This window comes from Filicampus tigris, chromosome 13, assembly GCF_054856515.1.
Source record: "Filicampus tigris isolate MCC_2025a chromosome 13, RoL_Ftig_1.0, whole genome shotgun sequence".
Taxonomy (NCBI): domain Eukaryota; kingdom Metazoa; phylum Chordata; class Actinopteri; order Syngnathiformes; family Syngnathidae; genus Filicampus; species Filicampus tigris.
In genome coordinates this window covers 7,390,587-7,415,060 of record NC_141229.1, presented here as the reverse complement: position 1 = coordinate 7,415,060, position 24,474 = coordinate 7,390,587, and the positions used below count along the sequence as shown (strand labels likewise).

Below are 24,474 nucleotides of genomic sequence, written 5' to 3'. Positions count from 1 at the left end.
GGAGCCGGCGTCTCTGGAGAGTGAAGGAGACAAGCCGGTTGAATCGCACGCATGCGTAATGCTCTCTGCTGCTTTCTTTGTCTTTCATCTCCTTGCTGTCTTGTGAGCGCACATAAATCCGTATGGCGTTTTCAGATGTTGCGCAAGAGACTCGTGACGTCAGCTGCTTGTTTTGCGCCAGGTTGCCATCGCATTTTGGATGTGGTTTGAAAGCGGTCGGGTTCGTGTTCCAATATGCTGTAGGTGAACGCGACCTCGGGTTTAGAGTTGGGTTTCAAATGAAAGCTTCAGTTCAAGGTTGAGTTTTCAAACAAAGGTGAGGGTTTTAAGGTTAGTTTTCACACTTGGAATAGAATTTAAAACAAGGATTACCTTTTCAAATTAGGGTTTCAAGCCTGAGTTTGAAAACTTGTGATTTAAGACAAGGGTTAGGATTTCAAGAAACCGTTTCAAACACCAACTTTGGTTAGGATTTGAAACAAGGGATAGGGTTTCAAGTCTAGGTTTTGCTTTCAGAGTTTCAAATTAGGACTAGGGTTTCAAACAAAGGCTTGAGGTATTAATGAACGAATGGGTGGATCCGGTAGAGATCACTGGCCCACTTGACCCCAGTGCAAGTGGACTTTAATAATCGACTGGATCTGCAGCAACGTAATTTGATGTGCTTCTTGGAAATCCTCCTGACATGTCTGCGTGTTGTTTTCCTGCACAGGGTCTGAAAGAAACCTCTCTTCATCTGGCCGTGCGTCTGGAAGAAAGAAGCTCTCTGGCCATCGTCGACTTCCTGTGCCAGAACAGGTCAGACATAAACACAAGCAGCCAGACACCATGTCACGATTCAGCAAAACCTTCTGTCATTTTGCCTAAGAGGGGTGGGTGAAGGCTTTCTGGTTGCGGAAAGATTCTTTTTAAATTTGACATGCAGCTGGTGTATTGCCTGGCAAAAGACATTTATCTGTCCATTGAAATTCACCATCGACGGGCGGTGCTGCGGATGCCCACCCCTCAGGTGGATGCCCCCAGCCCCGTCACGACCCCCCCCCCCCCCCCCCCCCCGCCCCATCATTGCCTGCCACCTGTTGCCTGTTTTTTTTAAAAAATCAAACTTAACCAATATTTTGAAAAGCTCAAGTCAAGCCTCACATTGTTTTTGCCCCGACAGCAACTGCTTGGAGAAGAGGACAGCGGAAGGCAACACGGCTCTGCACTACAGCGTCCTCCATCACAAGCCCGAATCGCTCAAGTTGCTACTTAAAGCCAAGGCCACTCTTCACATAGGTACCACTTCCTCAGTGTCTTCATACGAGGACATTTGGAACGATATGCATCATCATCGATATTATTATTATTATTATTAATCGAATTGTTGTGTTTAGTGAACTCTGCAGGAGAGACTGCCCTTGATATCGCCAGGAGGCTGCAGCACGCGCAATGTGTTGAGCTGGTGAGACCTCGCTGCACCAGATTGCTACACGTTTTCAAATGAAAACTGATGACAAATGGGGACTCATTTCACACTGTGACTTAAAACTCTAATTTGAAACCCTAACTTGAATCCCTACGTAACTGGTGTTACAAACCATAACCGGTCGTTGAATTCCTAGTCCAATCTTAGAAAAGCAACTCTTTTGGAAAGCCTAATCCTTGTTTGAAACCCTAATTTGAAATTCCAACCCTTGTTTCAAACCCTACACCTGTCTTGAAACCCTAATTTGGACTCCTAATTGGAGTCTGTGAACCTGGTTTGAAATCTTGAAACCATAAACCTGTCTACAAACACTACCTTGAAAACCTAAATTGTAGACCGAACTCTTGCTAGAAATACTAACCCTAATTTGAAACCCTAACCACTGTATAAAAACCTAACGAAGTCTTAAAACACGAATTTGAAACCCTAACCAATTGTTTGAATTCCCAAACTTGTCTTGAAATATTAACTTGAATCACTAACCGTGTTTGAAACCCTAATCCAAGTTTGAAAACCCTAATTTGAAACCTACTTTGAAACTAACCCCAATTTCAAACCTTAATCTAGGCTTGGAACGCTAACCCTGTCTTGAAACTCTAATTTGATACCCTAACCCTGGCCTCAAACATTAATTTGAAATCGTAGCCCCCGCTCGAAACCTTATTTTGAAACCTCTTTAATTAACACTTGTTAGAAATACTAACTGTAATTTGAAACCATGACCCAGTTTTAAAAATCTTTAAAATCCTTGTTTATAAAACCACATGTTGAAACCTTAATCCTGCCTGCATACCCTTTTCTTAAAACCGCAACGCAAATCGCCAATTAGCACAAACACGAATGTTGAATGTGTGTTTTTTTGTGTGTGTGCGCGAGTGTAGTTGGAGCTGGCCCACAATGGGAAGTTCAACTCTCAGATCCACGTGGAGTTCATGTGGGACACTCAAGCTCAGGAGATCTACGACAGCGAGGACGACCTGGACGAGAGGGTAAACATCTCGCCACACTTTCCTTTTACTTATTTCACACGAGAAAAACATCTCACCATAAAAAGTGGATGCACGGGTTAATTGAACCTTCTGCCATCTATTGGAAGAGGAGGTCCATTATTTGTAGTAAATACATGTTCAATGTTTGAACCCCTAAACTTAGAGCTTTTTTCTTGCAGGTGAGCCCCGTACCCAAGAACCGCTCTCCGGTCTCATCAAACGGAGGCGTGGGAGCACGCTGGAGTGTGGTGAGCGCCACCGGTGTGAACCCCGGCGGGAACCCCGGCAGCAGACCTTGTCAGACCTACGAGAACCTGGAGTTCCTATACAGAAATCCCCCGGCCAACAGCGCCCCCTCTGGCGTATCCACGCCACCGCCACTGCCTGCTAAATCCACCCCAAAAGGTAAAAACTACCGAATGTAGTAGTCCCAATGACCAAGGTATCTGAGCATTGCAGCCAGAGGCGGTTCGTCAGTAGAGGGCGCTAGGCATCCTACGCCGCCCTTCCGCCCAGCTGAGTCACATTGAAAGGGATAAGAATAAAATTATGAAAATGAAATAATATCATAAAAATTCCTGAAAATATATGTATATCTGTTTTTAGATGAGCAGGGTGAAAAGAGTTATTGACGAATACAATTGATTTATTTATCTCCGGCATTCAAAAGATAACTTCATTCCAGTTTTGGGCGCACGGCGCATCGCCCATAGATTCACGTTAAATGTGTGACATGCTCAGTTGATACCCTAACCCTGATTTGACACCCTAACATGAAACCATACCCCATGTTTGAAACCCTAACCCCCGCTTTAAACCCTCATCTTTACTTGAAATCCTACTTTGATTCAGTACAATAACTTGAAACTCAAAGCCTGGCTAGAAACACTAACACTGGCTTGAAACCTACTTTCATACCCTATTCGTAAACCCAAAGCCAGGCTCGATGTCCTTTTTTGAAACCCTTACCCTGGCTTTAAACCCCACTCAGAAACCCCGACCCTTGCCTGAAGCCCTACTTTCAAACCTTAACTGGAAACCCTAACCCTGTTCAGAAACCCCAATTTGAAACCTCAACTTGCAACCCTGACCCTGAGTTGACACTTCAACATACATGTTTGAAACCTTAATCCCTTTTTAGATCTCTTTCTTGTCCATTAAAGATATGATTTTTTTAATTCTGACCCTGGCTTGAAACAATACTTTGAACCATTACTTTGAAACCCTGAGCCTGTCTTGAAACCCTAATTTGATACTCTAACTTGAAACCCTAACCCAGGCCCGAAACTCTCATTTAAAGATCAAACTTGAAACACTAATCCTGACTCGAAACCCTAACTAGAAACCATAACTCAAAGCCCTAACTTGGAATCTTAACCCTCACTTGAAACCCTAACCATAGCTGGAAACTACTTTGAAATCCTAACTCAGGCACATCGCTTGTATTGTCTCTCATGAGCTTGTGCATTTATGTGTAGCTAATGTGTCCAGCACACTTGTCCTCTTCCATTTATCTGCTCAGGTCGCTCCGACCCTCAGTTGTCGGTTACAACGCCGGACGTGAGCCTCCCTCCTCCCAGACGGGCCTCCAACCCGTCGTCCAGCACCCCCGGTGCCCAGACGCAAGCCAGCCCCCCTTCGCCCGCTATGGAGAATCAGGCCCCGGCTGGAAAATCAACCAAGGGAAACGTGCTGAGGCCTCATAGACATTCCGGGGAAGTGCAAGCCGGCACTGCTTGTGCCTCTCAAAGCACCGCCACGTCTTCCCAGAACCACATTGGGCCTGTCAGGTAAATTCAACTTGCCTACTCACACTCTTGCTTTGGTGTCCATAAATGTGACCAACAGGGAAAAGTAGTTAAGTAAAATTTTCAGCTTTCTGTTCCTCTTGTCAATATTTATTTTTCTGATCATTTTTGCTTGTACTCCCAGTCTGTCGACATGTTGCTGAAACATTTGTGTTAAATCCTTTAAGTATTTATTATGTTGTTTTACTCTTGCCTGCTGAACCTGCTGTTCGTTCAGTCCAAATCATCCTTTCAGTAATTTCTTTTTAAAAAAAGCTGCATCTAGTGATTTTTGTTGTTCTAATGAGTACCAGCACAAGTTAGTAAAGGAGGAAAACTATTTTAACTATATGTTTTAGTTTTTTTTTTTTTTATTATTATTAATTGTTGAAACATATCAAAATGCTTTTTACTCATGCAAAACCTGTTGTCAATTCAGGCAATTCTTTTTTTTTTTTTTTTTTAAAGTTGCATCTAGTGATATTTTTTTTCTTATAAATACCAGCACTATGCAAGTAAATAAAGAAGGAAAACTGTTTTAAGTATGTGTTTTACTAGTTGTTGTTTTTTTAATTCATGGTACAAATTTATCAAAATCGGATTAATTTATGGTATTTTTATTTTGTACTTTTACTGAAGTAGAGTAGGTGAATCAGTGCTGTTACTTTTATCAGAGTATTTTTCACTCGGCTGTATACTTCTCTAATTTGCCTGTTGAGATTGTAACGTCAAACTTCGTTCCAGTTCTGAGAAGACCACATCATATCGTCGCACCAGCAGCGGAGGAGGCAACCAGGGCAAGTGTGCCGCGTTGTCTCCCACCAGCAACCAGGAGGAGCCGTATTGTACTGTGGGGGGAAATTGCGCTGGCCTCGGCCCGGTACCCATCACGGTTTCCCCGTCTTCTTCATCAGGCATCACCCCTGCCCTGCGACCACGTCGGAATGCTATGGTACCACTACAAACGGCCATTTGAGCTTTAAAAGTCCTGAATACGTCTTGCACTACGCCAAAAAAGTTAGGGATGATTGACTTTCAGGTGAAATTTTAGAATGAACCAAAAATTCACCCTTCACAGGTTTCATTTGTCCTACTGTTCAATGGTTCAGTGCTTTTTTTCACAGCTTGCTGTTCCCCAACAAGGAGTTGAACAGCAGATTCATTTTTGAGCAAAAAATTTAAATTCAAATCAAAAAATTGCAGAACATATCTACTTCTATACCATTCTGTAAATTTTCTACTCTCTACTGATGGGGTTCTGAGGTCTTGACAAATTGTCAGTTGTCTCATGATCATTTTACGTTCACCATAGAATTTCACCCAAAAAGCCAAATATCCCCACAAACTTTTTCTAATGTGTGTCCCTACAGAACGCTGCATTCCTTATCGCGTTATATCTCATTTAACCTTCAGGTATCGGGCAACAGGCACCACCAGAAGCGGGTCAAGGCGTTAGTGGACGGCAGACCCACCAATTCAGAGCAGCTGAACTTTTTCAAAGACGAGACCATTGTTGTCACGGTCTCTACTGACCCCCACTGGTGGGTAAGTGCAACTACCAGCTTTTTAAAATTCTCAACAAGGCTGTATTTTTGTGGTGCCAAAACTGAGAGAAGAGATTGCGAATGCACTCCTTAAAAAAAATTTAAGTCTATTCATACTATGCATGTGGCTTTTTGTTAAGCCGAAATAAAAACTAAATAGAATGAAAAATCTCAAACTATTATAAACCTGGTTCACGGTGGGTAGAGTAGGGGATCAAAATGTGATGCAAAATGTCAAAAATTGCTCATCTTTATTGCAAACGGGTATCCATTTAATGATTTGAAATGTTTTTCTTTTTTAGTTTTTTTCCTATACCACATTGATATTGAGGCACATGCCCTGATACTCAATTTTACATTATGTAGTTTGGTATGCATTAACTGAATATTTCGGGGGGGGGGGGGGGTTGTGTGTTTTTATTTTATTTTTATTTTATTTTTTCTATCTTAACAGGTCGGTTACATAGAAGGGGACTCATCCAGGAGCGGCACCTTCCCTGTCAACTATGTCCAGAAAGTGTCAGATTAAAAACATCTGTGAATGGCAAACTGAACCAGCATCAGGTGCTCGTTGGCATTTTTACGTTTTAGCGACCAGGTGGACTTTTATGCTGTTTTCAAACATGGATTCACTCAAACACCGAACATGTTGAGCGAATTAAGGACACCCCTGCCAGAGACTATACAAAGTGATTAGAAATTGCCAACAAGGAATATCAAACTTTTAAAAATCATAATGACGTCCTCCATCCTTATATTGAACTTTTCTCAGTTTTCTACAATGTTTTTTTTATGAACAGGTACGGCGTTGGCCTGATGCGACCATTTCCTTACTTTACGAGCCAATCACTTTTTAAAAATGCACTTTAAACTCACGTGGAATAATTCCTTGGAAATGCGTGTTCATGACTCAAAAGGCCAGCTGCTGTCTCAAGAAGTTGCTCGTTGCTGTTATGGACTTAAATAGGAAAATGGGTTTGTTTTTGCATCTGAAAATACCTTCTTCCAGAATCAGGATTATTGAGGGACTATTAGGCTGTATTTACACAATAGGTCCAAGTGGCCAATAGCAATTGAATCTGATTCATTTCATTGTAGTTTGGATTCACTTTGTTTATTTATGCTGTTTTGACAGACGTGGGTGCGTATAAGCTACTGATCGATGTATTCAAAGATGGCACACACAGATGATACTGTACATAACACTTTTATCTGGTAAAGGCCTAATGATGAATCTGAAGGTATACGATCTCTCCCCCCACCCCCCACCCCACCTTTACGCTGCTATGGCGTATTTCCCAATTGTACCACTTGAGAGGAAAAAAAAAAAAAATAGTAATTGTGTCATTTGAACCATGCAGTGTAAATCCAGCCTCAGAGATTCTTGCTGATATGAGTGATTAGTGAACATAGTTACCGGAAGCGTGTGCGCATCACGGACATACATTTGCACTTACTGTACATATTGTAACTAGCTTCTCATATTTAGGAATGTTTTTTATACGGATATTTGACTTAAAAAAAAAATTGTAACTCATGTCATGGGGATTGCTGTACATGCTAATTGATGTCAATACTTGTCTCCAATGCCCACTGTTGTGTATGTGTTTATATTTCTTCACTCGCCGGCCACAATATTAGATACACTTACATGGAGTCTTGTTTGTTACAGTTCTCAAATTTACATTTATTTTTGATCAAGAACTTTTAATGTGTCTACTAAAGTTCCATAAAGGTTTTAATAGCCACATGCTAGCCAGTATTAGGTACACCTTTACTCTGGACGAGGAGTTAATTGAGAGTAAATTGTTAAGTTAATGCCTCTGATTGTGTTATTTGTTTTTGTAATGGCGTGGTCTTCAAGTGCAGGCGTACCCAATATTGCGGCCGGTGAGCGTGCAGTGCAGGTTGGACGTCGTCGTCACGTATCGGACGCAAGTAGAGCAGAAGCGCAAAGAGAACAAAGCTGCTAAGTGCTTTCTTTTCGCTCGATACAAGCACAAATCGATTCAATTATTCAGTGCGGCCGGCGCTGGCTGCTTGCATTCAAAACATAAAGCGCTTCTGCTTTCCCTCTGAGCGTTGCGTAACGCACAACGCGTCTGAATAAAATGGAACACACTGCTTTTATGACGGACGGTGCAGTAGCGGAATTGAAATTAGATTCCTATAAAAGCTTGTTTTTCTTACTGCTGAATGTAGCGAATCACAACATTAAGCACATCATGTATCCATTCTCTTCCACGTACCAGGGGTTGGGTCACGGGAGTCCAGTGAGGATGGTTCATTTTTCACTCCAAAACTCTGTGGTTTTTGATCAGGAAAATTGGATTAGCTTGCATTTTCCATTTTAACGGTTTGTTTTAGAGAAATCAGTAAATGCCTAACTACTCTCAAAACGCCCCTAGTCTACAGTCTAGTCGTTTAGCCACGCCCCCCTCCCTCTTCCCATGTCTTGGTGGGAGTCAGCGGATGAACCAGACACAATTTGTCCATTTAAAATCATTATACATTCATCACTAATGTAAAAAAAAAAAAAAAAACTGCGATCAATCGGCACCAAAATGTATGTGGACATCTCTACTTAAACCCACTTCAGCCTCTGGACAATCAAATATTCATTTGACAGCACCTCTCGACCAAGCTTAAAATGAATCTGACGTCCAATGTATGTAAACATCTGACAACAGCCAGACTGTGACTAGCTGTCCCCTTTCGGAAATTAAGTCCAATGTGTAATTGTTCGTTGATTCCCAAACAGAGAGACAAACGCTCCCGAATCCACTGTATTTATGCAATTTGACAGCTGCAATTGTCTCATTATTATTCCCGTCATGCCTCTGTAACCTCCTCCCCGAGCGTGGCTGTCTCTTGGCAGCTGCAGCCCCGGTGTCCAGCACGATGACATTCCAACCTGTCACTTATGTAACAAGGCCGAATAATACCATCAGTTTCGTAGCCAAATACGCACGGCCCCTAAGCCCTGTATGGATTCATGGCGGTAATGTGTGCACAACACACCGCTGGATGCCGCGCTAATCCGCCAAAAGCGAGGATGAATATATCTCTGGGTTTATTTAAGTGCGCCTTGAATACAGTATTAGCGTCTCTGTTTAAAAGCCATCTGTGATGTGTAAAATTAAAATGGAAAAGAGAATGTTCTTTTGCGTGTACCCTGAGATGTGCCCTTAATGCTTCCATCAAGTTAGCAACGGTGAAAACATTCATCTTCACGTAACACCGTAAATCCTGCCGCACAATAATGAGTGCTCAGTTGGAAGCGGAATGCATTTTCCAGTTATTTGCCATTAAAATGTAGTTATCTAACTTGGATTATAATGCATATTAACCCTAAAGAGCATCTACAATGCTCCATGACTGCTAATCAAATGCAAAGTGATGCTTTAAAAAAAAAAAAAAAATACATCTAGCATCAAAAGCTGGTATAAATCCAAACAATTAGGAATTCACAGAAAAACAGCTTGGAATCTTATGTAACATTTTTAATCATTAAGCCAGTTTAATCCTAACGACGTATCCTTTTAGTCTCGTACATTGCAGCGCTGAGCTTAATAGTCAAGAGTATTTGACTTTAAATGTGAAACAAAGTTCGGTAAAAGCAAGCAGACAATGTAACAACATTCAGTCTTTGCACTATGCAGTAGAAAGCTTGTTTTCAAAAGTGATAAAGGTTGATTCCATTTGGAAAGCGTGGCATTAAGGCTGTCAATTTCGAAATGTACACAAACAAATGTACAATCACCGCGAGGGTCAGTTGAAAGCAAAACATTCAATCATATACAGCAAATTGTGATTTTAAAAAAAAGGGAGAAAAAAAAGGGAAAGCAGTGCTTGTTATACCACAACTTAAAGGTATACTAATCACATAGCAAAATATGAACACAGTACATTCAAAAATGTAAATACATTTGGACATTTGTATGCCCAAAGTTTGTTTCAAGAGTAGGGCTGAACAATTAAATAAATTCAAATCGACATTCCTAGTAGAATGTCATTTTTCAAATCACAAAGGCTGAAATCTGGAGGAGCAAAACAAAACGATTGGTTGGTAGGCTTTATGTTACATATATGTTGACCAGAATGTTTATGTATAATAAATCTGATATTGTATATTGTAGGGGTGGGAACGCTAATCGTTTTTTGGATGCATCGTTCGGCGTATTAAAAAGATTCTGAATCGATTCATAGGTATTAATAATCTATATTTAAAGTTGAACTAAAAAAAATGAAAAACATGCGCAAGCGATTACGTGCGTTTGTACGTCAGACGTCTGTGATAGGCTAAGCTAATACGTGATAAGATGGCGGAACAAGCAAAACCTCACACAAGCGGAGCAAAGTCAAAGTGTGAAATATAAATCTTTGCTTCCTTGAGTTTTTTTTTTTGTTTAAAAAAGGTACCAGTGTTTTACATGGACTATAAAATGTAAGCCAATGTAGTGATGCATCGGAATCGCAATCGAATCGAATCATAGGCCTCTGAATCGGAATTAAATTGAATCGTGGGCCTCTAAATCGGAATTAGATAGAATCTTGAGGTACCCATAGATTCCCACCCCTACTATATTGAAATATAGATTAATTTATTGCTTGTGTTTGTTAAAAAAAATATATATATGGGAAGACAATGTTGAAAAATGAATCGCTTATTAAATTGCAACTGCAATTAGATTATTTTTCAGTTGTTCATCCCTAGACAGAGTCTATTTTTTTCTTAACTATATATTTTTAAATTTCACATTTTTATATATTTGTTAATATTTGCTTTTAAAATGTTTTTTGTAAACACGCCAACCTATTTTCCCTCATTATTGTATTGAACTTATCATTTAAATTGTAGTGTTGCAAAAGTGAAAACAGCTGATGTAAAAATACCAATTAAAATCAAAATGTATCTATTATTTAACAAACAAAATGTATATACTTTCTGTACTATCTGTTATTGCTCTCCCAATATGATAGCATCTTGCCAACCAGAGGTCCAAATAAAATAGAATTCCAAATCATATACTGCATTTTCTAACAGGGGGAAAAAAAAAAAAACTGTTCTGAAATATTAAAGTGTACAGTACATTCATTCTTGAGCTCTTTGGGAAACATGGTCCTAAAACTAGAGGAAACAAACAGTATTGTTGTCTGGTGTCCTATTTGGATGTGTTACCCCCTTCTGAATGTGTCTACTTTGCAGTTATCATTGCCAATGCAGAGACATTGCATAAGGCGTATGAGAAGCGATATAGGCCGGATGTAGAACACGATTTCTATAGGCTGTACAGTGTACATACAGAACATTGAATACATACTTTGTAAATAAGGCCTAATCTGCGTTAGCGCTTTGCTAATAATAATAATAATAATCACCGCTTATTGTTTGTTAGCACAGACGTGGCAAGCAGACGCTCCCTTGGCAGCGTGTAACGCTAATAGAGACTTAGTCAATCACAAGGTCGTTATGGCTATCGTTAATGTGAAAGATGAGAACTGCTCGTCCCCGCCCTGCTTGACCGTGTTCTCGTATAACAATCCTTCGAGCCCTTTGAAGAGTTGATGCGGAAAAATTCAATGCGTCATTCCTTCTCACCTCTGTTACGTGCATTTTAAGTTGTTTCCACTGCTTAGGCCCTTTAAAACAAACCAGTCTGTTTGGTGTGATAGTGAATCAACAGAAAATGGATTCAGTTCAGACTTCATGGTCCATTTCAGGTACAAAGTGAAATGAACCTGAACCACTTTGTGTTCACACTGCTCTGAGGATCGCATTTAAACCGGATTGAGACCAGTTTGGTTTGCTTTGAAGTGGTTTGAGTCTGTTTCATTTAGGTGCAAGTAATGCCAACTAGTAAGTCCAAGACTCCAAGAGACTAGACTCAGTTCTATTTTGGAATCACATTAAAAGTTATTTTTGTAATGGGAACCAGTTCTCTTTGTTGTCTAGTTCACGTCTGATGCCAATACAAAGTGAAGTGAACCTTGACGGCTTTTTGTTCACATTGCCCACAGGGTATATAAACCACTGATGACTTGAGTTATTTGATTTGTTTCAAAAAGGTCTCAATCAGTTCAGTTTAGACCATTCCCATTGGCGCAAAAAATGCTGAGTAATAACTCCACTTCTGGTCCGTTGCGGCATGGGGCAATACAAAGTCTTGTAAACCTATTCCTCTTTGAATTAGGAGAACTAATTTGAAGTAAATCTAATTAAGACCAGTTTGGTTTACTTGAAAGTGGAAAAGGGCTCAGACCACTTTCAATTCCATATTGGTTTGCTGCAATCCGGTTTGAGTGTTCACATATGCCCAGAATATGGTTACTAATCATTCTGAGTTAATTGAAAGGCTAAATTGAACCAAGTGTAAAAACAACCTACTAATTAGTCACGGCATCACATGTGACGCCCATCGCAGGTGCCATTCCCGACATTTTCAACACACACGTTCAACTCTAACATATATCTGAGCAGTGAACGACGCGGCTAAAATATTGATGCTCTTGGAATAATGTCCAGTTTCCCGCTCGTGCACTCACACAGCCCGCATAGAATCCCGCTGAAAGCTGAGCTGAGAGCCTGCCTCGGCCTTGACCTTCGAATGCCAGGAATAGATGTCCCTGGCGTATCCGCAATGCTTCGTGTGCACACTCGCCGGCCACGACATTAGGTACACTTGCACCGGTAATGGCGAGATCAAAATGGAGCATTCATTTAAAAATACAGGGTGTCCACAAAGTCTCTTTACAGTAAATTCGTTCAATTCTTTCCATCTGGGTGAAGCATACAAATCATAAATGTGAAACCGCACTACAACATTGTTCAATATCATGATTATTATTATTATTTTTTTTTTTTATGTCAATCACTTCCCAGAAAGCTGAAACCAAAAATAGCTGCTAGATATTTTAAGTTTGACCAACAAATGATGATGTTATGGACATTCCAGAAGCGTTTACAGTAATTGCGTAGCCTTTGACATCCAAAGTGTGTTTGTTTTCAATCGAAGCGTCCGTTGCCTGCCGTCTGGTCGGATACATTCTGTGTCGCTGAGTGGAGACAAGCGAAGAGCAAACGGCGGTTGTCATGGAGACTAGAGGCCACAGGTGGAGTCGCCAACTGCTTGTGTCGCATCTCCTCCTCCTTCAAAATGACGAATCACAGAGACATCAAGGCACATCTTCTATCTCTGTGTTGCTAGGTCCTATTCTAAACATGTCTCGAGTTTGCTTTTCCTATACAGTGAACCCCTGCTGTATCACAGTCAGAAGCATGCAAAAAGCGAGGGGGGGGGGGTGGTAGAGGAGGCCCACGGGCATCAAATGTGCTCCGTTTTCATTCCCACAACTTTGTCGTGTGATAATGCTGCTCCTTGTGTTTATACTGCCCCATCTATGCTAATTTCCGTTAGCTCGTTTACGGCATTTATGTTAGCATTAAACTTGGAAACGTTTATTACACCAGTGGACCTCTTTTTGGGCTAGTGGACTTTTGTTAATATATGGTTTGGTTGAACATATTTGGTGTTAAATATAAAATGTGTAATGCTGTTTTGTCAGTTATACAGTAAATTTCACTTTGGGGTGACCAGTCAACAGCTTGAAGCAAGCACGCTCGGCTCTTATCAGGACAACTGCAAGTGAAGTGAAAACGTAGTACTGCCCATATTTAATTATTACTAATCCTTTTTCAAAAATTGTGTTTTTATGAGTTTAAATGTGTTTGAAGTGTGTGGGAGGGGTAAAACAAAATTATTTCTGAAAATTATTTTGATATGGTCCGCGGATGGCTCTGGAATATAAATAAAATAAATGGAATATAAATACATAAACAGGGGTTCACTGTATAGCCCGGCCGTTGTGAATGCCATCATACGTGACTCATCCATGCAGCACCGTGCAGTCTCTACCAATTCTCGCATCAGTGTTGAAAAAGAAAGCAGCAAGGTTTCCATGACAACGAGGAAGAGCATCACTCGGATTGATTGGCTCCTGGGCTCCTTTGTGCAGGCACTCCAAAGACCCGAAGGACCAGCCTCGGGATACGAGAGCAAACAAGCCTACACGCAGATGGCGGAAAGTGGTTCATGATCTTCTGCCCTACTTGAGCTTCACAGGCCAAGGCAGGCACGTTCGGAGTCCCAGCATGGAGGAGAACACGATGGTGGGCCGGTGCTTCTTGAACTTGAGTCCCTTCTTCAAACGCTGGCTGCCCTCGGCCACGTAAATCTCGCTTTGCTGGGCGGCCCCTGACATCCTGGCCAGACGCTCCCCGTGCAGCACCACCTCCTGCTCAGAGCGCACGAACACCTCCCGTAGCTCCTCCAATCGCCGCTCCATCTCCCGTACGACCCGCTGACGCTCCTCCACCTCCAGGAGGCGCCGGCGAGCCGCTTCGAACTCCATGCTAGAGCTCGGCGTCACCAGTTTGGAAGACGGCGCCGTGGCCGAGGCGGACGCCGGCTCGGAGGTCGCCAGCATGGCGCCCGTCACCCTTCGGAAGTCGCCCATTGAGATGGAGCGACGGGTGGCCGGCGAGGCCAAAGCCAGGAGGGCGGACGCCGAGGCTGGCATGGCCGATAGAGGGGAGTGAGATGAGGAGGAGGAAGATGGAGGCGAGTGTGGACGGTACTGTAGGATGTCCTCGCCGGGGTCTTCATCCTGGGGCTTCCTCTGCCGTTTCTTCATGGCCGCCTGCGGTTCAAGGCCGATTGCGATGTGTCCCCGGTGCGGCTCCATTCATCAGTGATGAAGGATGTGAGCCTCTCTGGTCTACAGGAGAGTGGGGGCAGAGCCTCCTCGCAGCCGATTGGCTGGTAGGCTCGCTAAGCCTGCTGGATCCTGATTGGCTGGCCGGCCTCTGTGCTGCTGCTTTCTTCTTACCAGGCAGATTTTTTGTAAGAAATCTATTTCATTTGCTTTTTTCCTGAAACAATGTAATATGGTTTTATAGCTTGTTGAAGTTTTATTATTGGTAATGAGTAAGTTTATCTTAAAATAAGAAATCTCAAAAATATAAAGAGTGGCCCACCGATTATTCGAGTGCGATACCGACCGGGCTGGTCCTTGATATTTATATTTTTTAAAACCCCAAATTCTTAAAAAAAAAAATAAAAAAAACGCGTAGCAATTATCAATATTCATTTTCCATTTTTTTTCCAAAAAGTGTTTGTGCGTGTGAGTGTGTGTTTGTCAAGCTGTCTTCAGTATGATTGCTTGTTTAGGCAATGTTGCCAAGTCACTTTTTTTTCCTGTTCTATTGGCAGATAATGTTACCAATTCCATACGTACTGTACTGTTTCAGTCAAATTTGACCCATTTTGACATTTGACACGAACAAAAATACCCTCAATGTCGTTATTTAACCTTCAAATTTGAGGGGGTTTTTCCCTATTGTGACCCAAAAAATAAAAAATAAAATAAGTTCCTTTACTATACTGGTGTCTACTATAGATTTTAGATAAACCAGTGTGTTCATCAAGGAAAATCCTGGTAATGGTGAGAATCTTGAAACTTACTCCCTATACATGCCATAAATGTGTCATTTTTTTAATTTTATTTTTTTAATGGGACAGTGTCAACCGTTAAAGGAGGCGCTAGAAACAGTCCAGAGAACTCTCTTTTTTTCCCACCACATTTGCACAGGTTCCCAAAGAAACATGCACCTGTTGGTCTGTGAAGGATTCATTCATCAGCAATGAAGGAAGCACGCCTCTCTCAAGAGGCAGACAGACAAAAAAATTCTCTTCACAGCCAATTGGGTGGTGAGATCACAAGCCTGCTGGCTCCTGATTGGCTGGCTGTGCTGCTATACTGTGAAATATAAAATCGAACGAAATTTAAATATCGCAAATCAAGGCCAAATTTGCTTGCTCTTTGCCAACATATTTCTTTTTACCAGGCAGTTTTTTTTGTATCCTTACAAAAAATCAAAAGTTATTACTACTTGTTATTGTTACCTAAATTGCACCATAACAATAATACAATCCAAGTAGTAATTAATCAGACACCATTCTAAAAAGCCCACATCACACATATACAACAAGGAAGAGTAATTGAGGTCTATGGCAATGTTTAAAAATCGGCTTTTACCAAATTGTTAGGGATGAAGTCACACAGCTGCCTTTTTCGGAAGGAAGATTTGTTGGGTTGCGCAAAATAACCACTCGCTCCAAACTAATCCTACTTTGTACATGTGCCATCATCACTGGCAAACATCCTGCACACTGGCAACCGTTTTGCCTGTAGATGCATGCAAAACTGTATGAATGTACTCACAAAAACTTCTATAATGTGCATTAGACATGTTACAGTCCCATCCATATTTTTGTCTCTTGCTTCCTTCTAAAAGCCAAATGTGTGATTAAAGATACATAGCTGCCCGCCTCCCAGAATGCGCCCTCTCTCTGTTTCGGATTACATTAATCTGTGCTGTTTGTTTTTCGTGCACATGTGCCCACATAGAAGGAATTCAACTCCTAAAAAAAGTTAACCAACTGTCCAGTATTTCGCGCATGTCCGACATACTTTATTGTTCATCTTATTTTGAAGAGAAGAACCCGGATGTGTAGTCTCATTTTGAAAGAAGCGTAGCGGATATTACGTAGTATTTTGAAGATGATTTTGCTCACCTGATGTGTCAGGGACACCAGCAGTCGATGTCATGTTACGTTTTGGAAACATTCCAGCTTCAATAACATGAGAATAAACGGTAAATTGTTGTTTTAGCTTCGTGTTAAATTATTTTATTGGCAAAACCTGCTCAAAGGAACTGCTGTTATTTCGTCGTGTTTTACGATGTTAGCCATTTTGCTCCGTATTTGTCTGCGTACAGACGAACTTGAGCGGCCAAGACAAGATGGAGGTGTATTTGTTAGTTTTGCTGTAACGCAAATCCAGCAAACGTTTTTTTTTCTTACGTGAATCTTTTTGTCTGACTCCTGGTTGCTGTTTATATTTAGCCACCTGGTTGTTATGGAATCGTCTTTATTCGTGAGCCGCTCGGAACTGGTGGCCCGAGAACGCAGTGGACACACGGCGGTGGTGGAGGGCGACCTGCTGTATGTGTGGGGAGGCTACATGGTAACTAAACGCACAGTACCATACGTACTTCACTCACATGAATTGTTCTTTCTTTCTTTCTGTTTTCCCCTTTGTCTTTTTTTTTGGTAACAACAGTACAACATACAGTATGCACTCCATTTCATTATGTGCACATACACAGTCAAATACATCCACCACTACGTTGTATCAACAAATATTGAAGAGTAAGTAAGAAAGAATTTTGAATATGAGTTTTGATTAACTCAGTCATCTGTGTTAGTGTAATACAACGATACTGTTGCGGTAGTGATTAGAAAGTTAAAAAGTTAAAAGTTTGGGATATTGGGCTTTTGCGTGACATTTCAGGATAAATCCCAAATTAGGACTGAACAATTTTGAAAAATTATCTAATTGCGATCCAACACCTACCCACCCCTGCTCCCACCAATATTGTGATGAAGTGAGGTTAAAAAAAAAAAAAAAGTGTGAAGTGTGCTGTAAGTGTGAAGTGTGCTGTAATTCTTGACACTTGTGCTATTTGCACACTCGCATGTCAAACTTTTAAATAGTTAAAATAATGTCTCCTTTAAATCAAATAAAAACACATTTGCTCTCATCACATAGTTTTGTTCATTTTCTGTCGTTTTAAATGAACTCATGCTCGCATTGTGTCACTAAGTCATGCTGTCCTCCACAGTCTGTTGATGATGATGAAGTCTTCCTACCCAATGATGAATTCTGGGTGTATGACCTGGTACAAGGCGTATGGTAAGAATGTTACACCTGTATAGTGGAACACTTAAGTCAAACACACACTCTGTTGACTTACAAGTTTTTAGTTTCAAAAATATTTTTCCGGAGTCAATCTGCCGCCATCATAAAACCTTCATTGAAGTGGCAGTCAGTGTTTTCAGTATCAGTGGTTCTGAAACTTTTTACACCAAGCACCACCTCCAAAAAATACTCAGCTCTCGAAGTATCACCGTGACCAACATTAAAATACAGTACTGTAGTAGGCCCATGTGTTCGTCAGAAACGTTAATTTTCAATCTAATATACTATTACCATAAACGGATTAAATTAATACCGGGATATGAATTTTAGGCCAGATTGCCCAGCCCTATTATCTGATATGTTTTGTTACTTTTGTGAAAAATGGAGTGAAACTCTCATGCATATTTTTTTTTTCTTCTCAAAGGCAGGTGTTCCACATGACAGGGGAAGTCCCGCCCTCCATGTCAGGGACCTGCAGCTGTTCCCTAAATGGTCACATGTACATATTTGGAGGTTGTGATGACAATGGTCAGACCAATCAGGTAAGATTCATAATACAAAGTAGATGCCGCTTACACTTTACAGTGGATATAAAAAGTCTACACACCTATGTGCGAATGCCAGATTTTCATGATTAAAAAAAACACAAGAACAAGACAAACCATATCAAATCTTTTTGCATCATTGTCAACTATAACCTGTCCAAATCAAGTGTTTTTTTTTTATCTTTACAAGAGGGGAAGTAAAAATCAACTGAAACAATGTGATTGCTCTAACGTGGATGTAGCTTCAAATAGGTGGAAGAGATTCCCAGCTGTTACCATGGTAACCCTCAGATGACTTCTTTTAGTTGTTTATTAACTTGACTTGGAAATTCCTTGTGTTGCAATGTTCCTCTGTGGCTTGCAAGTGCATAATACACTGCAGGGGGAGCCCTTGAGCAAAAATATTCCAGACTGCTACATACACATCACAAATAATTATTGGCTGTGCTTGTACTCCCATTCCTTATTTTTGTTCTTATTATATTGGAACATCATTCTTCTGTCACCTTATAAGAAGATCGTTGAAAAGTGGTCATCCGTCATTAAAATGAGCCATAAAGATTGAAGCTAATAAAGTCATTGTGTGAATTGGCAACAGATCTATCGCGTCAAGCTGACAGGCGATCATTACGCATGGACCAAAGTCGTGCACCGCGTCGGTTCCGCGCCATCGCCTCGAGACAAACTGTCCTGCTGGGTTTACAACAGAAGGTAAGCGCAGTCAAGACACGTGACTTCTTCAGGTGAAATATTCTGCATCCAAAAAAAACAACTTCATGTGCTTAAGGATCATCTACTTCGGAGGATATGGTCACAAATTGGTGGCAGAGGTGGACAGAAGAAACAGGAGCTTCATTGTGGATGATTTATCAGAGGTAATTTCAAGGCTGGAACAATGGGTCATTTTTCTTGCCACATCCAAGAAATTACCAGAAAAAATAGCTAGGACTTCAGAGTTAAGATGATTGATCGAGGAGAACATGCTCTCGTTTTCTTGGCTGTGACATCATCATAGAAAAGGAAAACATTTTCATTTTATTGACTTTATTCTTTCTTTTTCTTTTTCCATTGTTATTTAAAAGGGTTTTTCTATTGACTTTATAAGAGAATATCACATGTACCAATTATCCAATGGTAATGTAATCATTTTTTTTCAAAGGGGAAATCAACCCAAACCCATTTTTTTTCAAGAATATGTTCCCATCAGGCCCATTATTCTCATTAATATTGCGTTTGTGGTATATGAGTTAAGCAGCAAAATCCACCCCTTTTGAGCCATCTCAGGGGGCGGCCATTTTGTCATTTCTGTCAACTGAAGATGACATTGAAGTTTCTCATGGCTCAGATAACGACCAATCACGGCTCAGCTTCGTAAAACAGGTCAGCCATGATTGGTCGTGACCTGAGCCATGAGAAGTTGTGATTTCATTTTCAGTTGACAGAAGTGACAAAATGGCCGCCCCGAGCGATGGCTAAAAACGGGTGGATTAACTCTTATTGCACAAACGGAATATTTATCAGAATGCCTTGTTTCAACTAGTGGGCTTGCATAGAGCATATTCTTGAAAAAAATATGTTTGGCTTGACTTCCCCACTTAAATATTATTTGAGTGAAAAACATTTCTATTAATTTTACCATCTTGAAATCCTTTTTTTTTTTTTTTTTTGCTTTATAAATGTATTTGCGTCTTGTTTTAGGACGTCATGTGGGGATGGAACAACGAGGTTCACATATTTGACCCCTCACAATCCAGCTGGGGTCGACCTCAAACACACGGCCGCGCTCCGGCCCCCCGAGCGGCCCAGGCCTGCGCCATGCTGGGAAATCGGGGCTACATTTGTGGCGGGAGAGTTAAAGTGAGAGACAGTAGTAGGTCTCCCTTTGAAGATAAACCATGATTGTGTTCAACATCTTCATTTTTGTCCTGAATGCAGGAAACCCGAACAAATGACATTCACTGCTTGGACCTTGACTCGTGGACATGGTCAGAAATGTGAGTCACTCTGACGTGTTGTCACTCTTGATTTTAATTAAAGTCACACTCTAAATGATTTTGTCCAGAGTTCCCGTGTCCAGCATTCCAGTGGGCAGGTCATGGCATTCGCTCACAGCGGCGTCTGACAGCACCTTGTTTCTATTTGGAGGTCTCAGCGTGGACTGCAAACCTATGAGTAAGCACTATATCTGTGTTCCTGATTTTTTTTGGGGGGGTGTTATGGCTGAAATAGCTGCACAGCAAAGTCGTTGGGTGACCGGCACGAGTTCTCCCCCTCCCTCACGACATGAGAACTTTGCATCAGTGTAATCTGTGACTGTATGGGCAAAACTAGCATAAGGTGACAAAGGGAGTTTACGCAATAGCTCAGTTTTAAGAGGGTATCGTTAAGTCATGCTAGACTAATACATGTTGTTAATAACTTAGAGCTAACATACTAAATGGGAGGGGAAAAAATTACACTCAAACAGCGAGCCAGTCGACAGATAGCTTGTTAGCGGCTAACGCTACCAGTTAATCAAACCATTTTTCCTTTAGAAAAGAACCAAAGAAATAATCTGTTCGGGGATACAATGGAAAAAGAAAAAATGTGTTACATCATAAAACCTTTATGGTGCTTTTTTGGTTTTTTTTTTTAAACAGGCAATCATAAAAGTAGCTTTTTAATTTTGTTGATATTAATATCTATATGATATCCAATATTTCTTTTCTAAAATTGTGGTTTGTCACACAAGTATAAAAAGAAGTCAACCAGTGTTAACAGTAACATCTTAACAGCCGTTGTTGAAGCTAGTCATTTTGGGGGAAAAAAGGCCCCCCAAAAAAAAAAACATAACAGCAACAGAGTTAATCCTAAAGCAGCATTTTCCACAATTTTGTGATTCATTTTCATGTATTACCAGGTGACGGTTGGCTCTTCGATGTGGAGACAAAGACATGGAGAGAAGTGGAGCACCCCTTTAAGAACAAGCCAAGGTAGCATCTTAGGTGTACTAAGAGTTGCTTGAAGCATAATTAACATGTTTGAAAAGATTCATCTGTGTTTTTCTTCTGTGCTTTAAGGTTATGGCACACGGCTTGTCCAGGCAAGGACTCTGATGTCATTGTGTTTGGAGGAAGCTGTGATTACATCCTCCTTGTTGACACTGTGAGTACCATCAATAAGAAAATATTTGTGGCAAGTCTCAGTTAGTAATGGGCTCTTACTTAACTCTGCTTACTGTATTTCAGCCATTTCATAGGAGGGATATACAATATATTTCAACAGTATTAGTAATAAGTAAATTGTCATCTAAAAATTGTGGTGCAAATCATTTTTAAGATAATTTTTCAAGACCTTAAAAAAATGTGATAATTCTAGCTTCAATATCATCCAAATCTTAATAATGGCTCAAATAAAAATAAAAGCCCCTCCCTAAAATAATCTTTCCATTTCCCATAAGGGAATACGATGTTTGGTTACTCAGGGTGTGTATCTGTATCAAAGACGATACCATACATATCTCGATATGTGATTCAAAGATGGTTTGATTTTTTTAAAGTGGAGCAATTTGGTTTGATCCAGTGGGATTACGATTCGATACATATGAATTAACTTGTCAGTACTGTATATGTGGTATTTCATTCAAAGATACGCATGTCTCTCTAATAAAAAAAAAAAAAACGATTCAATAATTATCTCAATATATATTAAAGGGAACAAGTCAATCCCGTTTGATTTGATGCACTCACATCTATTAATCCAAAACTGATTTTCAGATTTCAAACTCATTTTTTGTTACACCCCTACTAGTCACTGACATCTCCGTGGCTCTCTGAGACTTTGCAGACTAATCTTAGGAGCCCTTTTGAACTAACTAGCCACAATGTGGTGTGTGGCCATGTTTATATTATGTTTCACTCATAAGCTTTGTATTTTTTCTCAATAAAAAAAACAAACTCTTCTACTTCCACATTCCATAAATTGTCATAGAACTGATTTTATTTAACATGAAAAAAATGCGTTTGTACAAATTGTCGCCTCTACTAGCCCTCAGTTTTCAGCAGACCACCTTCTCTTCAAATATTCAGAAATGAGAGCAAGAAAGCTACTCATTGTGAAAGCAATCACATTGCTTTGTGGCAGCTAGTAACAAAAACGTGAAACCTTCCTGCATTTTCCCCATTGTTTCTTTTTTTTTTTGTGTGTGTGAAAAATTCAACGAGCACCAACCTCTATGATGAAGATAAAAACATTTCATCACAAAAATGCAGAGCAACCTCTTAAGGATTTTCTACAACAGAGGTCTTGCCTTGAGGTTCTTCTTACTTGTCTCTTCATGAGCAAAATGTTGGTCAGTACAACAAAGTTAAAGCAAAGCCGTTGTTGCTGTCTACAGGGCCACTGCAATGACGCACTTGTCTTCCAGATGGCGCCATACCCGCTCTTCAGGTAAACCCTTTATTATGTGTTACCTTGACTTCAGAGTGCTTCAACTTTCAACTTTTTTAAGTTCTAAGCCAAGCAAGGTTGATTTTTTGTATTTATTACTTTTTTGCCACACTTTCAGCTATCAACACAGTCAAACACACAAAAAAGTTAATTTCATTCCAACTTTATTTAAATCTCAAAGGGCCATTGAGAACATTTCCAATGATGAAGATAAATACTTGTTTGTGTAATTTATTGGCAATTACAAACCCTCAGGGGAGCGTCAATTACTTGAGGAGCTTTGCTATTGGCGACAGGGCGCAGTCACTAACCCCCGCGAATGCCGGGAGTTCACCGTATATTATCTTTTGATCTGTTCCTTCCATGGACACGATTCCCTCGTTATGCTTCCTACAGAATTTGCGAAGACTACATCGCAAAGAACGCAAGCGAGTACGACATGCTCCGAAAGCAGCTTCCATTACTTCCTCCCAAACTGTGCGCAGCAGTGAAGAGGAGAATGTCTTTCTACAGGCCTTCAAAGAAACACACGCAAGTTCTCTGAATGCCAACAACAATGCAGTTTATTATTATTTGTATTATTGGCATTTTTATTGAAATACAGTACTGTGCTTTATTTTTAACACTGAGTCTTGAATGTGGGGGGAAAGCAATTTTCGTCTTATGTTTTAAATACGTGTAAGGAATTATATTTTTTATTGTTGTACAAATTGTGAATTGATCTTGTGCTGTCCGCCTGCTGTCATTATGATGATTAAAATGGCACATGACAAAATGGTTATGTATGTCACACTTTACATTTTTGGAAGAAACTCAGTATACACGTTCTGGTGGAAACTCACCGGTCGTTAACTAGGGCTGAGGCAAATGAAGCGCTCAATTATGAAACAAAAACGATTTTGTGGAAATAAAGTAATATTATGAAAAAAGGTGTAATATTACAACCTTATAGAAAAAAAAGACTATTCTCAGTATAATAAACATTTTCTCTTTTTCTTGTACAGTGGTACCTCTACTCACGAACGTCTCTTCATACGAAATTTTCAAGTTACGAAACGCCTCAACAGGAAAATATTGCCTCTAGTTACGAAAGAAATTTCAGGACACGAAAGGTAAAAGTATGGGCTGATACTCGCAGTATGGGCTGCTACTCGCAGCTCCGGAGTTTCCTGAACGCAACATACTCATAGCTGCTCTGCCATTGGCTAGCCTAGCATCTTCCTGGCATCCCATTGGCTAAGAGCAACCTCTTTCGTATGTCTGTGTGTGGATAGATAGGTAAATAGATAGATAGCTGCAGCATCCTCGTCATTCGTCCCTCGGGCCATGAGGTCTTTCGATAGTTTTACGTGAATTAGAAACGAGGAAAAGGAAAAAAAAAGGAGAAAATCGTTTTTTTGTCCATACAAACAAAGCAAGAGATAATAGAAAAGTATGAAAGGGGGATGCGTTTGTTTGATCCCGCCAAAGAATATGACCGTAATGTGTCGACAGTCGCCACGTTATTAAATCATTTGTTTACAAAACGCCAGGCAAAAACACTCCTGAGAGAACGTGAACCAAAGAGGGCAAAAAGCGATGAGGACAGCAATTAAAAGGTAAACGACCATTTTTATTCCTTACTCCTTACTTTTTTTTTTTTTACATTATGCACAACTCTAATTTATTCTGCAATATTCTAATTGTAACATGTATTTGTTACATGTTTTCATGCATTTTTATGCTTTATTAAAACATTTGTCTGAATTGGAGGGCTTGGAACGGATTAGGGCATTAACATGGAAAACGCGTCTCTACTTTTCTTAATTTTCTACTTATGAAATTTCTTCCAGAACCAATTAATTTCGTAAGTAGAGGTACCACTGTAATAGTTGTGCTCTCTTCTCTTAA

General features: G+C 40.4%; 3 protein-coding genes across 5 annotated transcripts in view; 2 read left to right on the top strand and 1 right to left on the bottom strand.

Moving 5' to 3' along the window:
- Window positions 1-8,949, top strand: part of asap3 (ArfGAP with SH3 domain, ankyrin repeat and PH domain 3) — a 54,738-nt gene extending 45,789 nt beyond the window's left edge. Inside the window, exons 18-26 of one of the 2 annotated variants that reach the window (XM_086048735.1) lie at window positions 713-798; window positions 1,163-1,278; window positions 1,377-1,444; window positions 2,350-2,457; window positions 2,637-2,862; window positions 3,980-4,247; window positions 4,989-5,196; window positions 5,658-5,785; window positions 6,243-8,949. In XM_086048735.1, the coding sequence (XP_085904861.1) occupies window positions 713-798; window positions 1,163-1,278; window positions 1,377-1,444; window positions 2,350-2,457; window positions 2,637-2,862; window positions 3,980-4,247; window positions 4,989-5,196; window positions 5,658-5,785; window positions 6,243-6,255 (1,221 nt within the window). In that variant the 3' untranslated portion in view covers window positions 6,256-8,949. Of the gene's footprint in view, window positions 1-712; window positions 799-1,162; window positions 1,279-1,376; window positions 1,445-2,349; window positions 2,458-2,636; window positions 2,863-3,979; window positions 4,248-4,988; window positions 5,197-5,657; window positions 5,790-6,242 lie in introns of both variants that reach the window. The other variant, XM_086048734.1, reaches the window with a different exon arrangement.
- A 327-nt stretch (window positions 8,950-9,276) lies between these two features.
- On the bottom strand, window positions 9,277-14,550 carry LOC147137402 (uncharacterized). The gene is made up of 2 exons (XM_086048740.1): window positions 13,671-14,550; window positions 9,277-12,938 (listed from the first exon to the last, which is right to left on the bottom strand). Exon 1 carries the CDS (start codon window positions 14,531-14,533, stop codon window positions 13,895-13,897), a length of 639 nt encoding a protein of 212 aa, XP_085904866.1. The 5' UTR covers window positions 14,534-14,550; the 3' UTR covers window positions 9,277-12,938; window positions 13,671-13,894.
- LOC147137401 (kelch domain-containing protein 1) lies at window positions 13,945-23,371 on the top strand. 2 transcript variants are annotated; one of them, XM_086048738.1, is made up of 13 exons: window positions 13,945-14,691; window positions 16,756-16,876; window positions 17,535-17,605; window positions 18,036-18,153; window positions 18,755-18,867; window positions 18,944-19,031; window positions 19,855-20,013; window positions 20,092-20,150; window positions 20,219-20,328; window positions 21,056-21,128; window positions 21,216-21,300; window positions 22,532-22,584; window positions 22,981-23,371. In XM_086048738.1, exons 2-13 carry the CDS (start codon window positions 16,769-16,771, stop codon window positions 23,126-23,128), a joined length of 1,185 nt encoding a protein of 394 aa, XP_085904864.1. In that variant the 5' UTR covers window positions 13,945-14,691; window positions 16,756-16,768; the 3' UTR covers window positions 23,129-23,371. The 2 variants fall into 2 exon arrangements, with proteins under 2 accessions (XP_085904864.1, XP_085904863.1); XM_086048737.1 differs by lacking the exon at window positions 13,945-14,691 and adding an exon at window positions 16,371-16,505.
- Window positions 23,372-24,474: the final 1,103 nt, after the last annotated feature.